Genomic DNA, 20,163 nt, shown 5'->3' with positions numbered 1-20,163 from the left:
CCCTTCTCCAGCTTTCTTGGGTGGCATCAGCTCTCAAGTGGCACTAACAATCCCCAGGCATAATTTTAGATCTCCTGTCAAGGCAACATTCTTCACATCACAAAAATCCGCTCCTTCCTCTCCCTCATCCACACAGAGGTCCATTGATTACCTTATTTTAGATATTCATCTGAAATCATGAAAATGCAAATTTCTAATTTCCTGATAATTGTAAGGTAGAAAAGCAAGATAAATTGTCTTATTGATTATGCTTGAACCTGTTTTTTTTTTAAACAATAAAGAGTAAGGTTAATGTATAATTTTAAAATGAAAATATTTTGTGGGAGAGGAGTTCCTAGAATAAGATGTGGTGGGCCCTGTAGAGCAGGTTACAGATTTCCTTCAAGTCATCCTCCTGAGCCACCTCTGCACCCTGGGTCAGAAAGGCAGGGCTGGGAGGAACCCCACTCCTAGGGATTTACCCTGAGAATGCAGCAGCCCAGTTTGAAAAAGACAGATGCACCCCTATGTTTATCGCAGCACTATTTACAACAGCCAAGAAATGGAAGCAACCTAAGTGTCCATCAGTAGATGAATGGATAAAGAAGATGTGGTACATATACACAATGGAATATTATTCAGCCATAAGAAGAAAGCAATCCTACCATTTGCAACAACATGGATGGAGCTAGAGGGTATTATACTCAGTGAAATAAGCCAGGCAGAGAAAGACAAGTTCCAAATTATTTCACTCATATGTGGAGTATAAGAACAAAGAAAAACTGAAGGAACAAAACAGCAGCAGAATCACAGAACGCAAGAATGGACTAACAGTTACCAAAGGGAAAGGGATTGGGGAGGATGTGTGGGAAGGGAGGGACAAGGGGGAAAAAGGGGCACTACGATTAGCAGACATAATGTGGGGGGCAGGGGGAGGGCTGTACAACACAGAGAAGACAAGTAGTGACTCTATAGCATCTTACTACACTGATGGACAGTGACTGTAATGGGGTATGTGGTGGGGACTTGATAATGGGGGAATCTAGTAACCATAACATCACTCATGTAATTGTAGATTAATACTAAAATTAAAAAATTAAAAAGTAAAAAAGTAAAAAAATAAAAAAGAAAGGCAGGGCTAGGGTGAATGCAGAAAAGCTAGAGACGTTTCAATTCAATAAGAAGAACTTCTGAAAAGAGCCCTTCATCCCTGGGAACGTTTAAGCAGAGGTTTCCAGGGTGTTTTAGACCGTATTCAAGCATCACAGACCAGGATCAGCCTAAGACACGAGCAGGGGCCCCTCCCACAAAGGGTAACATGAAGTAAGCATACGACATGCGGAGCACAGGACCTGACACCTAATAGATGCATAACAAATATTAGGTTCTTCCCACCCTGAGAGCCTATGGGTCCACGATCACATACATTGGATGTATTTCTAGAGGGGTAATTGAATACACTCTAGATTCTTCCAGAAGCTCACAATTTTCTTATATGGGGCCCTTGAGAGAGGAAGGCAAGGGGAGGGAAGGTAGCTTGTTCCTTTGCCAGTGTCAGTGGCTCTTCCTCTGCTTGGAGTTCTCAGCACCTTCAGGAGTGGCTGGCTCGGGCCGCATGCGGTCCACCACAGCTGAGACGACTGCTCCCGTGGCCTCCGCCGCACCCTCCGTCAGGGCGTGCTCGACCTGCAAAACACATCAGTGCACAGGGTACTCAGCGGGTGGCCTGGGCCTGGGCCCTGCCCCCCTCCTCCCCACCACCCACCTCGGGAACTCGCCTGCCTGGAGTCCTTCCCTGAGGTCCAGCCCCTGCTGTCCTATGTTCCCAAAGACCCAGGACGCTTGAGAGGGACGGCTGAGCCAGACACCCTCCCCTGCTGCCGGGGGCACTCAGGGCTCCTGATCCCCTTCCTCCACACAGCTAGTCAGCCCAGGGTCTGCCTCTACCGTGGGGCTCGAGGCAGAGTATGTCAGAGTGGCCAAGCCACTGAGGCGCCCCCTCTTCACACAGGGAGTGGGCCAGGGAGAGGAACGCACCTGGAGCACCTGGACGAAGCCCCAGAGGGGATTAGCGTCAGATCTGGGCTTGCGTCTCATGAGTGCCCGGCCCACACTCCTCAGGAGGGTCCCCCCATCGCCCTCGTGACCCCTGTGGTCTTCTTTTCACGTACAAATGCTCATGGGATGGGGGCTCCCTCAGAGCAGAGCTCACCGAACCCCAAGGCCCGGAGAGGAGCAGAGAACAGAGGAGGAGGGAGTGCGTAGGGGCCGGGTGGGCGGCCAGCTGATGCTCACTGGGGGCTGGGGTAGCAATAGCACAGAGCCTGGACTGGGATCTGAGCCCAGTATGTTAAGAAAACATAAGAAACAGAAAAGAACATGAAAAAATTAGGTTTTGCCTTTAATCCTTTTTAAAAACTATTAAAAAGGCAATAATAAAGACTTTCTCTGCTCATCTCACAATGTTAGGCAGAAAGTCAGACATGAAGGGGGTGGAGAGAGAATGAAGCCAGTATAGCCCAATGGAAGGGACTCGAAGAGTCAGCCAGATAAACTCAGAGAGCCAGCAAAGACTCGGAGCTGAAGTCAGTAGTTGGAGTTTCAAAGGCCAGGAGTGAGTTGGAATGCCCCGATATTCCCCAAATAGAGAAAAGTCAGTCAAGGACTTCTCTGCCTTAGGTAGGGCAGGGAAATAGCACAAGGGTCATGCCACTGTAAAATCTACTTAGCCTGCAAAAAGAGCCCAGCCCGTTCTTTAACTTAATCTACATGCCGTAGTCCCTCTTCTTCCAGCCCCTTAATCGAGTGACATTGTAATCAGGACAGAGCTCCGAAGCGTAAGTAAACCTGTGTGGAAGGAATGCCAGGACCCGGACCAACACAGTCACTTAAATAACTCTGTTCCTAGGACAAAAATCAAAGGAGTTATGAATCACCCGTGTACATCATGCCTTATGCTGGCCCTTACCCAAAAGGCATCATAAAACCCCAGACCCTAAACCCTTCAGTGCGCCTCCTCTCTGGGGTTGCCCACACTCACCTTCTTCGAGTGTGTCACTCTCTCAGTCCCACTCCAGGTAAGTAGGGAGGGGCTGCTGAGAGCTCTGATTTGGGCTTGCAAGTTCTGGTCACCTGGGGACCCCGACAGGACTGCAGCTCTATGACCCTGCTCTTTAGGAGCCTGCCTGGAAATCTCCTTTCTTTGCCTTTGGGAAGTTCTCAGAACATAATCTCACTCCATCCAGTGCTCTGTGGCTCCCCCAAATCCTGGGGTGGTGGGGGCTTAGTTCCCATGCTGTGCAGGTCCAAGTGGACACTGGACGCCAGGTGACCCTGGTTTTAGGAGTTGGCAAGGGATGTGCCCAACGCCGAGCAGGAGTTCAGTGAGCTTGGAGTGTATTCAAATAAAACTTTCATTCCATTTTGGTTCACTGTGTCTCTGCCTTTCAGTTCTCTGTTGCAGGCAGGACAAGAACTGAGAAGAATAAACCCAGCCCCTAACTATGAGGTTTTAGTAAGGATCAGATCTCAAGAAGAGCTGCTCAAATTGCCACAGATATAGTCTTGCAAAGCTCTTTCATATGCATTGTACCAAATTTAATTGATCCTCACCCTATATGGCAGGAGGTCCCAAACCCCCATGCAGTATGGGCCAGGCAGGTAGTGCAGGAGAAGCTGGTAGGTGGCTCACCTCCCCCGCCCACTTCTTCTAAAAGGGGAGCCCGGATTCAGCCCCACAGGGTGTCAGCAAGCAGGTACACAGGCCCCACGGCCCCAAGAGGCTGGGAATCCAGATCTTGTTATATAAAATTTCTATATTTTGTATATAGCATATACTTACTGAATGCTGGCAAGTAATTCCAGTTAAAACAAAAAAACTAGCCATCTGAGAAAAACATCTCTGTGGGCCAGATGTGGCCCACTGGCGGCTAGTTTTTGCAACTTTTGCAAAAAAGGATCTATCTCAGCTTATCCCTTTTGTAAAGGAAGGAGCAGGCTCAGAAATAAACTGATTGGGTCTCACATTATAGCCCCTGCCTGTTCCACTCCTCTGTGGGGTAAGAGAGGTGGAAACATCTCCTGAACCAGGCTCTGCTAGTCCAACAAACAGTAGGAACCCACTGATCACCAATGATGTGACCGGCCCCATCTCAGCAGGAAGGCGCCGTCAGAGCGAGTGGCAGCCCGCCTGCTGGCTCCCGGGCTCGCCATATCTGAGGTGGTTGGCGAAGCGCCCGCAATTCCCTTCAATCAGGCTGTATGGCACTATCCTGTTGACCATCTTTTTTGTGCGCTGCATGATCTTGTCCACGGGCAGGGCAGGTGGGTCCCGTCCAGCTTGTTGTTAATCTTACGGGAGCAGCAGCACATCCTCCAGTCGGCTGTACCTCACGATGGCTCGGCTGCTCAAGACGGAGGTGTTGCTGCCCACCTCAAGCTGCTCACCTGCGGGCCAGATGAACGGAAACTGGAAAGTAGCCGGGGGCAGCGGGCAGGGCGCAGGCTCCCTCTAAGGTGCTGGGTAGGCCACGTCCCTTTGGGGCCTCGGTTTCACCATCTGTGAAAGGCATGGCAGAGGACGGGGGGTGGATCAGATGGGCTGCCAAGGAGCAGCCTCCCCCAGAAGCCTTCTGCCCTGCGCTGGCTGCCTGCCCGTGGGTCAATCCCCGCAGCAGTCCCTGTCTAAGGAAACTCTAGAAGCATCTTACAGTGAGGCCCCGGCCTCCACTGTGTTGTGCTGGCCTGACCAAGTCCAGGGTTTGGGTCTTACTTTCCTAACCAGACACCAGTCATCTTCACAGACATGGTGAGGAGCCCCCTGCGTGTAAGCCTCAGCTCCTAGGAGGGGGCTGTCCTCTCCCAGAGGGGCCCAGAGGTAACCACGCAGCTGGAAGCAGCATTTGGGGTCATTAGGAAACAAGTGACAATCAGAACATGACAGCATCTGCAGCCCTCCCAGGGGATCCCCAGAACAAAGCGGAAGGGTACTGAACCGGTGTCCAGGAAATGGAGGCTCAGATTCCTACGTGTCTATTTTAAAAGAAAGGGTGGTCTAGGTGGTCAGGGAACTTAGGGGCAGTCTCCGCACTTGCATCTCTCTTAGGGCTGGACGCTTGGTGGTTCTGGTAGAGACCACACCTTATCACACGGTAAATTAAAATCCAGTAATGCTGTGGGCTGTGCTATTGCTGGAGAAGGGCAGCAGCCGAGGAGCAACAAGGAGCCGAACTGCTTTCTGCTTTGCTAACATCCACATCAGCATTTCAATAGCATACCCACTCTTACTCAGGGGAGCCAGATGAACCACACAATCATCTTCCACATAGATGGCCCAGTGCTCGTAGCCAATTCGAAAAATCTCAATCAGGTCTCCGGGTCTGGATCTTGGTTCCCCCTGTGATGGAAATAGTAAGATAAAATAAGGAAACTGCACATACCCAAGGACCTCCAGAGACCCTGTTTGGGGATCACCTGCAGCCCAGCCCAAAGACACTGCGTGGCATCCCTTTGTAGAAACCCAGGCTGCAAAAAGCTCTCTTCACACAAAGGACCAAAAGCTCTGCCCCACCCCTGCTGTCACTGCCATTATTAAGACCACTGACGCTAACTGTGCCAGTCAGCAGTGTAGTGCCTCTTGGGTCTGCATGCACACTCTGTGTACGCTGTGACAAGTGACCGACGCCTGTGTTTCTACTTGACAGTGAGTGCCATGTTAAGCGTTCTCAATAGAGGGCACTGGAGGGACACTGCCCCAGAAAGGGGCTCTCCTGCAGTCGCTGGTTTGGGGCAGGGGGTGATGGCCAGCAGTGTAGATGTGAGGACACGGGGTGGCGCTCTGCCTGAGCCTGGCACCTTTCATCCCCGTCCACCTTGCGGCCTGGCTTGGCAGTAACCTTTCTGGGGCCCTTTTCGCACAGAAATCAGTGCCCAAAGCCTCCTTCGCCTGCAGATCCCTTGCACTGCACACCTGCACGGCCCAGAGGGTCTCCCCCTCCTCTGCCCGCCCAAAGCACGAGTTGCTGGTAGCCCACTCCCCACCTATTCTCCAAAGGATTGCACTTGTCCAGCACCTGCAGTCCAGCTCCAACCTGGCCAAACCAAGCTACTCTGCTACCCAGTGGGTTGACCAGACCTCTCCAATGAGGGCTGAGCTTCTTTCTGTCTGTGCTTCCTCGAATACTCTCCCTCAGCCCCTATCAAGGTTCCCTGTACCTTATAGTCACTCTTTTACACAGTTCAGTAATTCTTTATATTGAACTTCCCGTTTAATCCACTATGTAGTTTCTATCTCTTGCTTTGACCCAGACTGCTGATACTTCAAAGAGGCCTGGGGGAGACACTGTTCATCTAAGAGATTGTGTGTGTGTGTGTGTCTGCATGCGTGCACATATCCCATATCCCTCCTATGCCAGTACTGTGCATCCCTCCCAAACTATCCCCAGGTTTGTTCGGGAAAGAGCAAAAAGAAAAGGGCTCTGCTCACCGATTCCTCCCGGAGAAGGCCTGCAGGATGGTCAGAGCCAGCAGAGCGCCACCGCCCCGCCCACCCACCCGTCACACTGGTACTTACCCCAAGCTTGTGGCAATTTGCCTGCTTAGTCAAACTTCCTCAGGACTGTGTCTCTGCCCCCAGTTCCCAGCACTGTTTCCCTGGCTGGGAACAGGCATTTGCCAGGGCAAAAACTCGTAGAAGTGAAAGGGGATTTTCACCTGTGTCTTTGCTGAATTTGTGTAATCACCACCACAACCCGAATTTAGAACATGGATTGTTCTAAACATCCAAAGAGATTCCTCATGTGCACGCAGGCATTCCTGTCTCCTCTCCCAGCCCCAGACAACCTGGTACCCACGAGCAGTCACTCACCTTGTCTCGCCTACCCTTTCCTCTAGCCTCAGGCAACCACTGATCTACTTTATCTCTAGATTTGCCTGTTCTGGACATTTCATATAAATGGAATCATATAATATGTGGCCTCATATCTGGCTTCTTTCATTGGCATAATATTTGCATCTTTTTACATCCTTTTACTTACAACCTACTTATGACTTTGAATCTAAAGTGTGCTTCCTGTGGGCGGCCTGTAACTGCATCTTGCTTTACCACGATGACCCCTGCCTGTTTTGGACTGTTTAACTGCTTCACACTTCTTCCTGTTAAGTTACTGTCTGGCATCCCTGATCCAATATAAGTCCTTTTCAGTCCCCCACCCCTTGTGCTATTATTGTCATATTTGCAGGTTAGAAGGCCACCAATAGAATTTTATAATTATTGTTTCATTAAATTGTCTTTTTTGTCAGAATAAAAGATAATATGTTTACACTCTTTTATAATAACAACCTATGAACTACCATTAACCGGTGCTTTGTATTTCATTTGGATTTAGAGTTACTATCTGATGTGACTTCCTTTCAGAACTTTTTCTTCCCTGAAGAACTTTGCTATTTCTTGTAAAGCAAGTCTTCTAGCGCCATATTCTATGGGTCATTTATCTGAGACTACCTTTATTTCACCTATCTTTTTGAAAGGTAGTTATAAGATAAATTTTAGCCAAAATAAGCAGGCAAAGAAAGGCAACAAAGGGCCAGGTAGTTTATTTGAATGCCACTCCCGGGTGATTGTTCTGTGGTCTGGGTACTACAGGCCGGGGAAGTCACACCTGGTCAGGGAGGTGGGGGCTTATAAGGGGTTAGGAGGGGGAGGAGTGGGCAAGCTATCCTAGGGGGTATGGAGAGGTATGATTGGCTAAAGGTGACATAATAGACAACTAGAAACTTTTCTTCCTTCCAAGAAGGAGGAGGCTGACATCCGGGTCTTAGTTGGCACATCAGAAGGATGGAATTCAGGAAGAGCTGTCCCCTTTCCATATAAGGCACGGACCTTGGGGTCTGGTCTGTTCTCCCCCTATGGCATCTCTCTGTTCTGTTTGCATGTCCTTGTTTTTCCTTCCTCCAGCCTAACAGTAGTTTATTGGATATAGGATTTTTGGTTGACCGCGTTTTTCTTTGCAGAAGCCATCCCACTGCACGATGGCCTCCATTGTTTCTGATGAAATATTGGCTGTTATTTTATTGTGGTTCCCTTGTACATAATACATCTTTTTTTCCCCTCTTTCTACTTTCAAGATTTTCTCTTTGTGCTTGGCTGCCAACAGTTTGGATTCTGATCCCCCTCTGGGCTGGTGGTCTTTGCCATTTGTGTGTCCGTTTAGTGGCCTGCCTGAACTAATTCTGTGTCTGTTTCCCTCCCAGCTTGCAATTACTGATGTTTCTGCTTAGGGTTTTGCTTTGTTTTGTTTTGGGTTTTTTCTCTTATCTTTAATCCTAGTTTCCTGGATCAGCACAGCTTAATGGTCAGCCAGTGATGGGTTAGAGGTTGAGCTATGTCTTCAGCCAGGAAGGCTTATGGATCTGTGTGGTTTGAAGAATTCAAAGTTCTGAAGTTTACAAGTCCTTCCCAGCTTTCAATTTCTGCATTCACGAGGCCTCATGTTCCTCCAGCACCTAGAGACTCCCACAGGCCCCCTTCAGCCTCCTGTGTGTGGGCCTTGTGCATCCCTTCCAGATCTCCAGATATACGGGCGGCTTTCCCAGAGCCTCTTTAGCTGTCTCACTACCTGAATTTCCATGTCACATTTCTGGCTGCTCTGTTAATCTATTGCTTGTCCCAACCACATTGCAACCTCAGGCTAGCTTGCAATATAGGCTGCCCATGATTTTTGCCACTGAGATACCTATTGTTTTCAACAACATCCCTGGACATGGCATTTTTCCATACTTTGCTCCAATTAAAGTCAGTTGCCCTCTACTGCCACTGGCAGTCCCTGTGGCATGTCCCACCCACTGGGGTACAGCATCCCTACTGCAGACCTGGGGAGGTAAAGAGACGGGGTCTTTGCTAAAACACTACAGACTTCCTGTTCTGAGATTCCAAGATTCAGTAGGCTTTCCTCAATATATTGTGTGCCTTTGGTCAAATCCAGAGTCATTAAATGGTTTCCTTTGACAATTTTGTCCAGCTTTATCTCTGCTTTAATGGGGAGATTTTCTGAGATCCTCATTTATCCATTTTAGAACTCCTGCCAGCTTGAGGGAACGAGTTTTTATGGGCACGAAGAATACCTACAGTACAATATCACACAGAAGCAACTGAGGTCAGGAAAGACCAAGTGCATTGTCCAAGGTCTCACAGCATGTCAACAGCAGAACCGCCAATTCCTCCCGCCTTAAAAAGAAAATACAATGGCCATCAAGCACCCACTAGAGGGCGCCCCAAGCCAGGCTTCTCATCCAGAAAGCAGAACGCCGTGGACTTCACTTTCTTTTACCACAGGCCCAGGGAAAGAGATGTGGCTGCATCCCTCCCTAAAACCTAGAGGGTGGCAATATACTGAGGAGGCTGACAGCTAAGGGTTGGGAAGAGAGCACATAAACGATGGCAGAGATCAGGAGAAGTGATGTGGTAGTGGTAGATGGACATGGAGGACCAGAGGGCTGGGGCAGGTGCAGGTAAGAGAGGCAGCAGAGAGAGGCCAAGAGCAGGGGCCTTCCTCATCCTTTGAAGGGGATTAAAAAGAAATATTGAAAAATGAATAGGTTCCTCCTTGTGATTCAAATACTAAGAACCAATCATTTAAAGTGAATGCCTGTGTCTTGATAAATGGCAAAGGGATCAGTGCAGCATTTTCAAACCTTTTGAAACTTATTTTTAAAAACTAAGTCTGGCCATAAGAAAGAAACAAATCCACCATTTGCAACAACATGGTTGGAACTGGAAGATACTATGCTCAGTGAAATAAGTCAGGCGAAGAAAGACAAGTACCAAATGATTTCCCCATTTGTGGAGTATAACAACGAAGCAAAACCAAAGGAACAAAACAGCAGCAGACTCACAGACTCCAAGAAGGGACTAGTGGTTACCAAAGGGGAGAGTGGGGTAGGGTGGGTGGGGAGGGAGGGAGAAGGGGATTGAGGGGTATTATGTTTAGTACACATGGTGTGGGGGGATCACAGGGAAGACAGTGTAGCACAGAGAAGGCAAATGTTGAATCTGTGGCATCTTACTAACCTGATGGACAGTGACTGAAATGGGGTATGGGCAGGGACTTGATAATATGGGTAAATGTAGTAACCACATTGTTTTTTCATGTGAAACCTTCATAAGAGTGTATGTCAATATACCTTAATAAAAAAATTAAAAAATAAAAAACAGAAAAAAAAATAAGTCTGGTTCAGTGTTTACATGTGCTGACATAGGCAGAGAATTAAATGCCTTTGATTTAAATATAAGTATATACAGATCTTTGACTCATAGATTTTCTAATTGTGTTTCACTTCTGAGCAAACATAAATGAGGAGGAGGAGAACTTACTAAGTCTAATGGCTTCACAGAAATGAACACACTAAGCTGAGGCCATTTTTGCTCTTTGTCTACAGGTGGCACAGGAAAACCCACCCTCACTGACACTTCACGTAGCCTGAAGATCATTAACATCTAAGTCCTGACAGATGTTTCCTAGGCAGAAAAAAAGGGAAGGATCATGGACAAAGGATGAAGGATAACAAATAAGCTCCTGAAGTGCAGGAACGCAAATCGATTCAGACTATTTCAGGCTATTTCTGGCAAGGATGGGGGCAGATGGGGCGGTGGTGATAGTAATGTCATGGGGCAGGTTTTGCTGAGTCAGTCCAGAGGGACTTTATGTTATCCTTGAACGAACCCTTGTTCTATTTCACTCTATTGAGTACAACCTCCAATACCTGAGGGTGATGATCAATGTCATTTGCCCTCCAACCAAAGTATATCACGGAAGGCAGGGTGCTGAACGTCCGCCGAGCCAGGTGGACAGACACTCAAGTTCTTCCTAGGAGCGTGCAGGCCCCTCTATGGACCCACTCCCCACCAACCAAATAGTCAGTCACTTCTCACTCTGCCTGGCCAGGTCATCCCCAGGGCCAACAATAGCCGCTCAATCAATCAGCATCCTTGCTGTTATTTCCTAGAATAACTGCCTGTTGGAGGACAGCCTGACTCATTGCAATGCCATTATGAGCAAGAAAAATATCAAAAATAATCCATGTGCTGGTCATCAAGGATGTTGAACAAGCTTTTTGGTATAGAAAATAGAGGGAGTGGGGAAGAGGAGGGAATTTTGTAAGTCTGAGAAATTTTTGTTTGTTCTTTAATTCTCTCCATCGGCAATATTGCCACTGGGTAGAGACAAAAAAGGTGAAAAATTGGTTGGGATTCACAACAGACTTCATAGTCACTTGGCATTACCACTCTTGCTGAATTTTCTCCCACTGTAAATTGATTATATTGAGCATTGGGTCGCAACCTTGGTTGCCATGGAAATGATCCGGGAAGATCTAAAAAATTAAGATGATCTGGAGTATGGCCTGGGAACCAGAGTTTTAAGGGCTACCCAGGTGACTTTAAAGGCAGCCAAAACTACAAAGCCAGAGCCAAGGATTTATAACATATGTTTAAGTATAACGTATGATCACAATACAATAAAGCCAGGTGTAGTAACACAAAAGTAAGCTTTTTATACTATATATAAAATATAAGAAGTATGAAGTATAAAGCCAAGTTCCCAGTATGGCCTGGGAACCAGATTTAAGAGCTACCCAGGTGACTTTAATGGCAGCCAAGGTTGCAGCCACATTGGAGGCTTTTCCCAGGTTCCCATCCTTCCCTTTTCCTTTCCTTTTCTTCTCCCCAGCATTGCATGACCCTCAAAGGATCTGTCTGGGTCCTCCGGGACGACCTCCAACCCCACCTGATGCTCCAGTCTCCCATTCCAGATTAAGGTTTCTCTGATTTTTTCTTTCTTTGGAAGAAGATGTTACTTCAGAACATTCCATCCACCTGCTTTGTGTTTACTTTTCACAGACTGGCACCCAGCTCTGACCCTTCCCCAAGAAACAGGCACCCACTTAGAAAAACTGGTCTTTCGTAAGGCCCCTTGATAATACAAGCGCTGAAAGTCGCCAGTCTGTGCGGCGCAGGGAGGTGGATACAGGGTTGTGCCGCCCGCGGCACGTGGCAGGGGGGCAGGAGCAGCTTCACAAAGAGCGAGCATTGACTTGAACTCCTGGGAGTGAACATGTGAAGCCCCCAGACAGTTTCTGGGACACACTGGCTCCTGGGTCACGCTCCCCAACCGGACCAGGCATTAGAGCAGATGTGAAAACTAGGAGCAAAAGAACATCATCAAGACACAAATACTAGAAACTTCACTTTTGGCTCCAACCTTAACCCAGACAGTATCTCAGAAATAAAACCCCAAGCCCTCAAATGTTGACGCGACACAAGAGGGAGAACTCGAGTTAGAGGGGCAGGCCGCTGCGACCCGGTGAGCCCCACAAACACTATGCCGGCTGAAAGAAGCCAGGCACCAAAGACCACACGTTGTATGATTCCATTTACATGAAATGTCCAGAATAGGCAAACCCACAGAGACAAAAAATATATTAGTGGTTTCCAGGGTCTGGGTGCAGGAAAATGGGGGCAGGGTGGGGGGGTGACTGCTAATGAATGGAGTTTCTTTTTAAGGTCATGAGAATGTTCTAGACTTACATGGGGATGATGGTCGTGCAACTCTGTGAACAAACTAAAAACCACTGCATTATACACTTTAAAAGGGGAAATTTTTCATGTGAATTATATCTCAATAAAGCCTTTTCTCTTCTCTTTTTTTAAAGATAACTGACAGCTGAAGCAAAAATAATAGCCGTGTAGACTGGGATTTATAACATAAGTTTAAGTAAAATGTATGATAATAGTACAGTAAAGCCAGGTGTGGAGACCTGAAAGTAAGCCTCTTTTACTATATATAAAGTGGTATATTATCTCCTGAAGGTAGATTGTAATAAGTAAAAGTGTATAACATGAAAACTAAAACAAGAATTAAAATTACAAAACACAAAGAACTATACATAGTTAATAAGCCACAAATGAAATACAACAGAATCACAAGAAATAATCAAAATGAAGTCAGAAAAAAAGAGGAGAAAGCAAACAAAGATGGGCCAAATAGAAAATAAATAGTGAGATGATAGCTTTAAATCTAACTGTATCAATTGTCACAGTAAAGTACACAGTCTAAACACTCCAATTAAAAGGCAGAGATTGTCAGACTGGGTAAAAAACGAAAACCTGACTCTATGTTGCCTACAAGAAACATGTTTTAAATATAAATGCATAAATAGGTTAAAAGGAAGAAAATTATATACTAATACATGGTAATTACATACTATTTCTATGCTAATTTGTATAAAATTATGTGTGCTAATTATGTATAAAAGTATATACTAATTATGTGCTAATATTAACTGAAAGAAAACTGGAGTGACTGTATTAATGTAAGGCTATATTACTATCAGTCTTTTCAAAGCACAGTCACTTTGGAAAATAGTAAGTTGAACATTACACCTACCGTATGTCCTAGCTATTTCGTTCCTGAGTATTCACCCAAGAGAAACAAAGACATGTCTGTATCAAGACTTGCACACAAATGTTCATAGCAGCTTTACTTGTAACAGCCCAAAACTGAAAACAGCCCAAATGCCGGTCAACAGGTGAATGCATAAACCAGTAGTGGTGTATCCCACTGGAATACTGCTTGGTCCTAAAAAGGAATGAGCTATTGATAGCATGAAGCAACAACATGGATGTAACTCAAAATAATTATGTGAAACTAGGAAAGGAGGCAGACAAAAAAGAGTACATATGGTGTGATTCCACTTATGTAAGTCTCTAGAAAATGCTAACTAAAGTATAGTGACAGACAGCAGATTGGTTGTTGGCTGCGGATGGGGGTGAGAGGAGGGAGGGAATTACAAAGGGAAATAAAGGAAGTTTGGGGAGTGAAGGGGATGTTATCTTGATCGTGGTGATGGTTTGTTTCATGGAGATATACGTATATGTCAACATACCTAGTTGTATATTCTAAATATGTACAGTTTGCGGTGTGTCAGTTTATAGGTATGTCAGTTATTCTGCAATAAAGCTCAGCAAATGACTCAATAAAGCTGCTTTTAAAAAGTTAAAAAGGTATAACCAACACTCCAAATCAGTGTGCCACACAGTCTAAATAGAGAAAATACAGTATGTAGAGAAGTCGCTGGGATGGTAAAGATATGCACCGCCTACAAATTCTTGCGACAGGCACCTCAGCTGCCTGCTTTGTTGATTTGCCTGCACTCCCAGGCTTTGGGGTGGAATTTGACTCTGCTGTCTCCTGGGTGGGTGTGGTCTCCAATTTAACTACAGGCTTCTTCCTAAATGAATTTTAGGATCATATAGTTAACAAATTTTTGGAAATTCTGTATTTCTTCAGCTTTGTGATTTTAAGATATTTCTGTTTTGAGACTCTAGTTTTTCCCCTGAAGCTTTCCTTCTGTGTTGCCATTAAATGTCATACAGAACAATTGCTGTTTCCTGCTTTTCAGATCATTCCTAGCAACAAGTAGCTTCAGGGTTTTTTAATTTGCTAATCATCTTTTTTAAATGTTCATCAAAATGAAACTCGCACACAGCTTTCAAAAAAGCGGTAACAGTTCACAGCGGCTTATAATGAAATGCACGAGGGCCTCTCTCCTCACTTCTCACTCCCAGTCCCGCCAGCGGCAAGGGCTTGACCCCTGAGCTGTTTTTTCCACTGAGTGGCTCCGTATTTCTGAGAAATCTTACTGAACCACAACACTGTAACTGCAAGTAATGTGAAAGAAATCGGTATATTTTGTCCCTTGAAACAAAGTATTCAGGAGAAGACTGAAATTGAAGGCAAGAATGTGCTTTTTTGGGTAACTATAGTGAAATATATCGAGGCAAAGAGACCTGGGTTTGAATTCTGACACTGATACTTGCTGTCCAACCACGAGCTCGTAAATTAGCCTGTCTGAATTTGAATTTGTCTGATTATCTGTAAAATATAGATGATACCGTTTGTCTCAGAGTTGTCAAGAGGGTTAAAAGACAAAGCATATGTATATACCTGGTACATTACCAACCCGAAAATGGCATTTTCTTGCCCTATACTTTAATTCTTCCCCAAAGTAGTGTATGGGGAGGAGGGGCCCCTCATTTTCGGTACAGCTCTTCTAGAGACTTTCAGCCCCTCAGGATTGTGAAAAGAGGCAACCATGTTTTTAATGAAACAGAACAGAGGAATTTCCAAGAAGGTCACACCATTCCTTAGCGAGACCAGCCGGCAATACGGTAGGGGTCCTCCTGGGTTCCTTTCTCAGAGGCCTGGAGAAGGCCCTGTGGCTAGGAACTGCCTCCAAGCACCCCTCCTGCCAGTGGGTCCCAGGCCTGGTCATAATCCATTACCAGGAGCTCACCAGCCTTCTGCTGATGGGTCAGTGGTAGGCTAGTTATCACAGAAACCACCTCAAAATGTGTTTTGTAGATTTGCCATTAAAGCCAGTTTCCAAAGCCTGCCACCCCAGAGACCCAGCCCTTCCCCAGGAAGGGAAGGCTCTTACCCCTGCTGCTGGCTCTGTCCCTGGTCTGATGTGCCCTGCTGCGACTGCTTGGGCAGGGGGAGCTGGACCAACGTGTGAGGCCCCACAGATTATTCTAATTCAAGAAAACAAGGGCTATTTAAACCATCACACCTTCTGTGGGGGTGGCACCAGGAGAAGGGACTTTGGAGCGAGCACCTTGACGGCTCTACAAAGGTGGGCTGGGCACTCCAGTCTAGCACCGTGCCTGGCTCCTGGTTCACCCCCAACAAATTTTGGGGTGAACGGAAGGGGATTGTGGGACTAGGTGCTGGAGAGGGCTCAGTCCCTCTGGAAGGAGAGGCTGGAACTCCTTGGGAGAGGGTCAGGGAGAGGATGAGGTGAGATGGCAGACATCCTAGGGGCTAAAACCCACAGCAGAAGCGTCTGCGGAGCTAAGCCCCAGAGCCCTTCCTGCTACCCCCGCACGGGGCTGCCACCTCTGTCCCACTTCACCTGCAGGCCAGCAGCGGGGGAGACACGGACACGGACACGGGGGCCAGGGCTCGCTGAGGTGATGTTACTAACAGTGAGCATTCCAAAACAGGCAATCGTTTCGGTTAACGGCATTTCGCACCATCAACAAATATCTACCAGAAGGAGCCTTGAAGGCAACTCTGGTGACTCCCCTGGGCGTCCGACAGTCCGCCCGACCTGGAGGACAGCCTGGAGGACCGCCTGGAGGCCGCGGCGGCTCGGTGGGGGTAGTGGGGGGCGTTTCCGCACAGCCGAGGGGCCGCAGGGTGACTGGCGCTGGGCCCTGACCTGCGGTCCCCGGGACGGGTTTGGGGCGGGTTCCGGGGAACCCAGAGAGGTGGAACCGGCGCTTCCCCGCGGAGGCCGGGCTCAAACCCATCCCGCGGCTGCGGCCGCGCCCGTCCCCGGGCCTCTCATGGGGCAACGTGCCTGGCCAGTTCCCAGTCGGCGGCCCCCGGTGGGCGCGGGCTAGAGGGCGCTGCGAGGAACAGCGGGGCGCGCGGACAGCAGGGCCAGGGAACAGAGAGGGCGCAGATGCGGCCCTTGAAGGCCCAGGAATGGGGGCTCTCTGATGGGGAAGGCGGGAGAGGCGGCGTAGGGCTGGGAGGTGACGCAGCACGTGGGCGGAGGTGTCATCTAATGTGGCTGGAGAGGCAGAATGTTATGGGGCAGAGGAGCGGCAAGTGGAGGGGGCGGTGAAGCCAGATGAGGAGGGCCTGGGGAGGCACGCTCAGGAGTTAAAATCTGGGGATCAGAGTATTTTTTAATTATGTGTATAACTTAAATTGCATATTATACAGTTAATTATATAGAATGCACACATGTAATATCTAATCTATACAGAAGAATACATGAAATACATGTAGTTGTGAACATGGGAATAACACCCATGAATACTATGCTACGTAAGAGCTAGAATGTCCCTTGCACCATGCTCCTACCTGTGTGTTGCTCCCTCATGTAAAAAACTAAAACCCAACTCTGTGTTGCCTTATATACTGCTTGGTCCTAAAAATGAATGAACTATTGACAGAATGAAGGAACGACATGGATGTAACTCAAAATAATTATGTGAAATTAGGAAAGGAGGCAGACAAAAAAGAGTACATATGATGTGATTCCACTTATATAAGTCTCTAGAAAATGCCCTTACCCCGCCTCCCTGCCTCCCTCCACCGGAGGTAACCTCTCAGCTGAGTTTTTTGTCTATCATGCTCTTGCTTTTTAAAACACCTTTTTAAAATCACTTGTCTGTATCCCTAATACACTGTTTCATTTTGCTTATTTGACACTTTATAAAAATGGTCTGGTGCTGTATGTTCCCTCCTGAAACTTGCTTCTTTCCAAGCTGTTTCTGTAGTATATACACATTCCAGTATAGATTTGTAATTCATTTTTACCTGCTGGAAAATCCTGCGTTATGCGACCATACCACAGTTTATTATCTGGTGATAAAGCCACTTGATTTTTTTTTTAATTTGGAATTAGAAGCTATTGAAAAGAGCCCAAATTGTGTCCTCATGTATGCAAGCAAGAGATTCTATAGGATTTAGAACCTAGAAAGTGTTCTACTTTACAGTAGAACACTAGCATTTTCCCAATTGATGGTCTGCATTTCACTTTTCCAGCAACATGTAAGAATTCTTATGGATTACATTTCACTAATGCTTAGTTGTCATTCATTTTTCCAGGTGAGTAGGTATAAAGTAGTATTTCACTGAAGTTTTAATTTGCATTTCATTGATCAGTAATAAGATTGAGACCTGAATATTTTTTAGCCATATAATAAATACATATTTATTAGCCATTTAGATTTCCTCCTTTAAAAAATGCCTGTTCACATCTTTTGCCCATTTTCTTTAGGGTTGTCTTATTGATTTTAGGAGCTGTTTATGTATTATTTATTTAAATTTATTTTGATTTTTTAAGTGAAGTATATTTGATATACAATCTTATAATGGTTTCAAGCATTATATTTATGTATTGATACTCATCTTTGGTCAGTTATGTTTGTTCACACATATTTTTTGCTGTTTGTGGCTTGTCTTTTCACTTGCTTTATAAAGTCTTTCTCATCTAATTGATCTGGAATTGATTTTTGGGCATGTGTGAGATGGGGATCCAATTTTATTTTCCCCCACACAAATAATTGTTTATCTCAGCATCACCTGTTGATAGACTTTCTTGCCCCTGGAGATGAGCAAGGCCACCTTTTTTGTTGTTGTTGTTGTTGTTTTATCCAGATAATTGCTATTCTGTAATTCTGTGCTTGTCTGATATAGCTTTTTTAAAAAATTTGAAGTATCATTGGTATACAATCATAGTTTCAAGTATACAACACACTGGTTCAGCAGTTACCCACATTATTAAATCCCCCCCCAACCCCCCACTAGTACAGCTACTATCTGTCAACATAGGAAGATGTTACAGAATCATTGGCCGTATTCTCCGTGCTGTACTACCATCCCCATGATAAACCTACATTATGACTGAGAATGTTTGTATCTCTTTGTCCCCCTCAACCTCCTCACCTACCCACCCCAGCCCCTTCCCCATGGGAACCACCAGTCATTTCTCAGTGTCTGTGAATTTACTGCTGTTTTGTTCATCTGTTCAAGAAAGGCTGCCTTTGTCATGTGACAGGCTTTAGTGAACGAGCAGGAATATTGTTGGCTCTATTCAACTGCACTGGTAAATGTGTCTGCGTTTGTGCTACTATCATGTGATCTTAATTCCTATATCTTTAAGATAAATCTTGATACACGGCTGTCTTGAGATTGTCCCCTCAACCCCACCATTACTTTTCCACAGAAGCTCCTGGTTATTCTTGGCTTTTTCCCTTCCATAAATATTTCAGAATTAGCTTGTTAAGTTGCTCAAAATACTCTGTTGACATCTTTTTTCCAAATCTATTACTTTTTATTGTTAGTGTATTATAGTTGTGATGCATAATATACTACACATGATGTTCCACTACTGCTTTTTGCCTATTATGTCCCTGGACAGCTTTCCATATCAATACATATACATTTTTTTATACCTTATGTTGTACTTTTCATCCCTGTGACTTATTTTGTAACTAAAAGTTGGTACCTCTTTATCCCCTTCACCTATTTCATGCAAGCCTCCCACTCCTCCTGCAATATAACAAGTCATAAGTAATACATATTTGGCCGTTCATATATATTTCTCAGGTATCTTTGGTCTTCATTCACAGCTCATGAAGACACTTTAGAGCCTTATCTGTGAAATGGGTGTCTTGTCATGTTAATGGAAGACTTTTGGACCCCACCCAAGGGCAGGGGCTGGGGGTTGAATCAACCAATGGCCAAAGATTTAGTCAATCATGACTATGCAGTGAAACCCATGGAAAGAACGTCTCTCTCTCTCGGCATTTTGCTTCTCTGCTGGAGAGGGCTTCCATGCTTGGGGAACCAGAAAGCTCCTACGTGCCACCAAACCAGCCCCCAAACTCCACAAAGATAGAAGCCCCTTTATTTGGGACCATGTGGCTGGCTGGTAACTTGTATCCTTTATTTAACTTGTTTTCCTGAGTTCTGTGAGCTGCTCTAGCAAATTAATTGAACCTAAGGGAGAGGCTCCTATCTGTAGCCAGTAGGTCAGAAGCACAGGTTAACTGCCTGGGGCTTGTGACCGGGGTCTGGAGTTGAGGGTGGAGAGCAGACTTTTAGGAAGGAGCCCTTAATCTGGGGAATCTGGTGCTGTCCCCGGGAAGACAGCATCAGAATTGAGTTGAGTTCCTGGACACCCTGCTGGTGTCCAAGAATTGCTTGGCGGTGTGTGTGGGAAGACTTCCCCCCCAACACTTGCAGCGGAATCCGTCTGGCAACCCAAAGTGGTTGCGCTGTTGAGTGTGTGAGACAAGCTCACCTCACCTACGGCGACCACCGTTTGGTTCTCTGTGTTTATGAGTCTAGTTTTATTTTTTAGATTCCACATAAAAGTGAAATCATATGGAGTTTGTCTTTCTCTGACTTATTTCACTTAGCATAATGCCCTCCAGGTCCATCCATGTTGTCACAAAGGCAAGATATCATGCGTTTTTATGACTGAACTCTGTTGACATCTTGATTCAAATTACATTGAAGCAACAAGTCAGTTTGGCAGTTTTGACATCTTTACAAAATTGTCTTCCATCCATTATATGTTACATATCTCTATTTACTACGCTTCTTT

The 20,163-nt window shown here is 46.1% G+C and overlaps 1 protein-coding gene across 1 annotated transcript; it reads right to left on the bottom strand.

Moving 5' to 3' along the window:
* Positions 1-927: 927 nt before the first annotated feature.
* PLAAT5 (phospholipase A and acyltransferase 5) lies at positions 928-16,059 on the bottom strand. Its single transcript, XM_057506658.1, is given in 8 exon segments — positions 928-1,665; positions 4,169-4,296; positions 4,299-4,342; positions 4,344-4,425; positions 5,266-5,374; positions 14,154-14,262; positions 15,472-15,533; positions 15,946-16,059. Coding segments are annotated over 8 exon segments (780 nt in total). The 3' UTR covers positions 928-1,533.
* Between the last annotated feature and the right edge of the window lie 4,104 nt (positions 16,060-20,163).

Source organism: Manis pentadactyla, chromosome 9, assembly GCF_030020395.1.
Source record: "Manis pentadactyla isolate mManPen7 chromosome 9, mManPen7.hap1, whole genome shotgun sequence".
Taxonomy (NCBI): domain Eukaryota; kingdom Metazoa; phylum Chordata; class Mammalia; order Pholidota; family Manidae; genus Manis; species Manis pentadactyla.
Note: the sequence above shows the minus strand (reverse complement) of the source record. Positions and strands in the feature narration are given on the sequence as shown.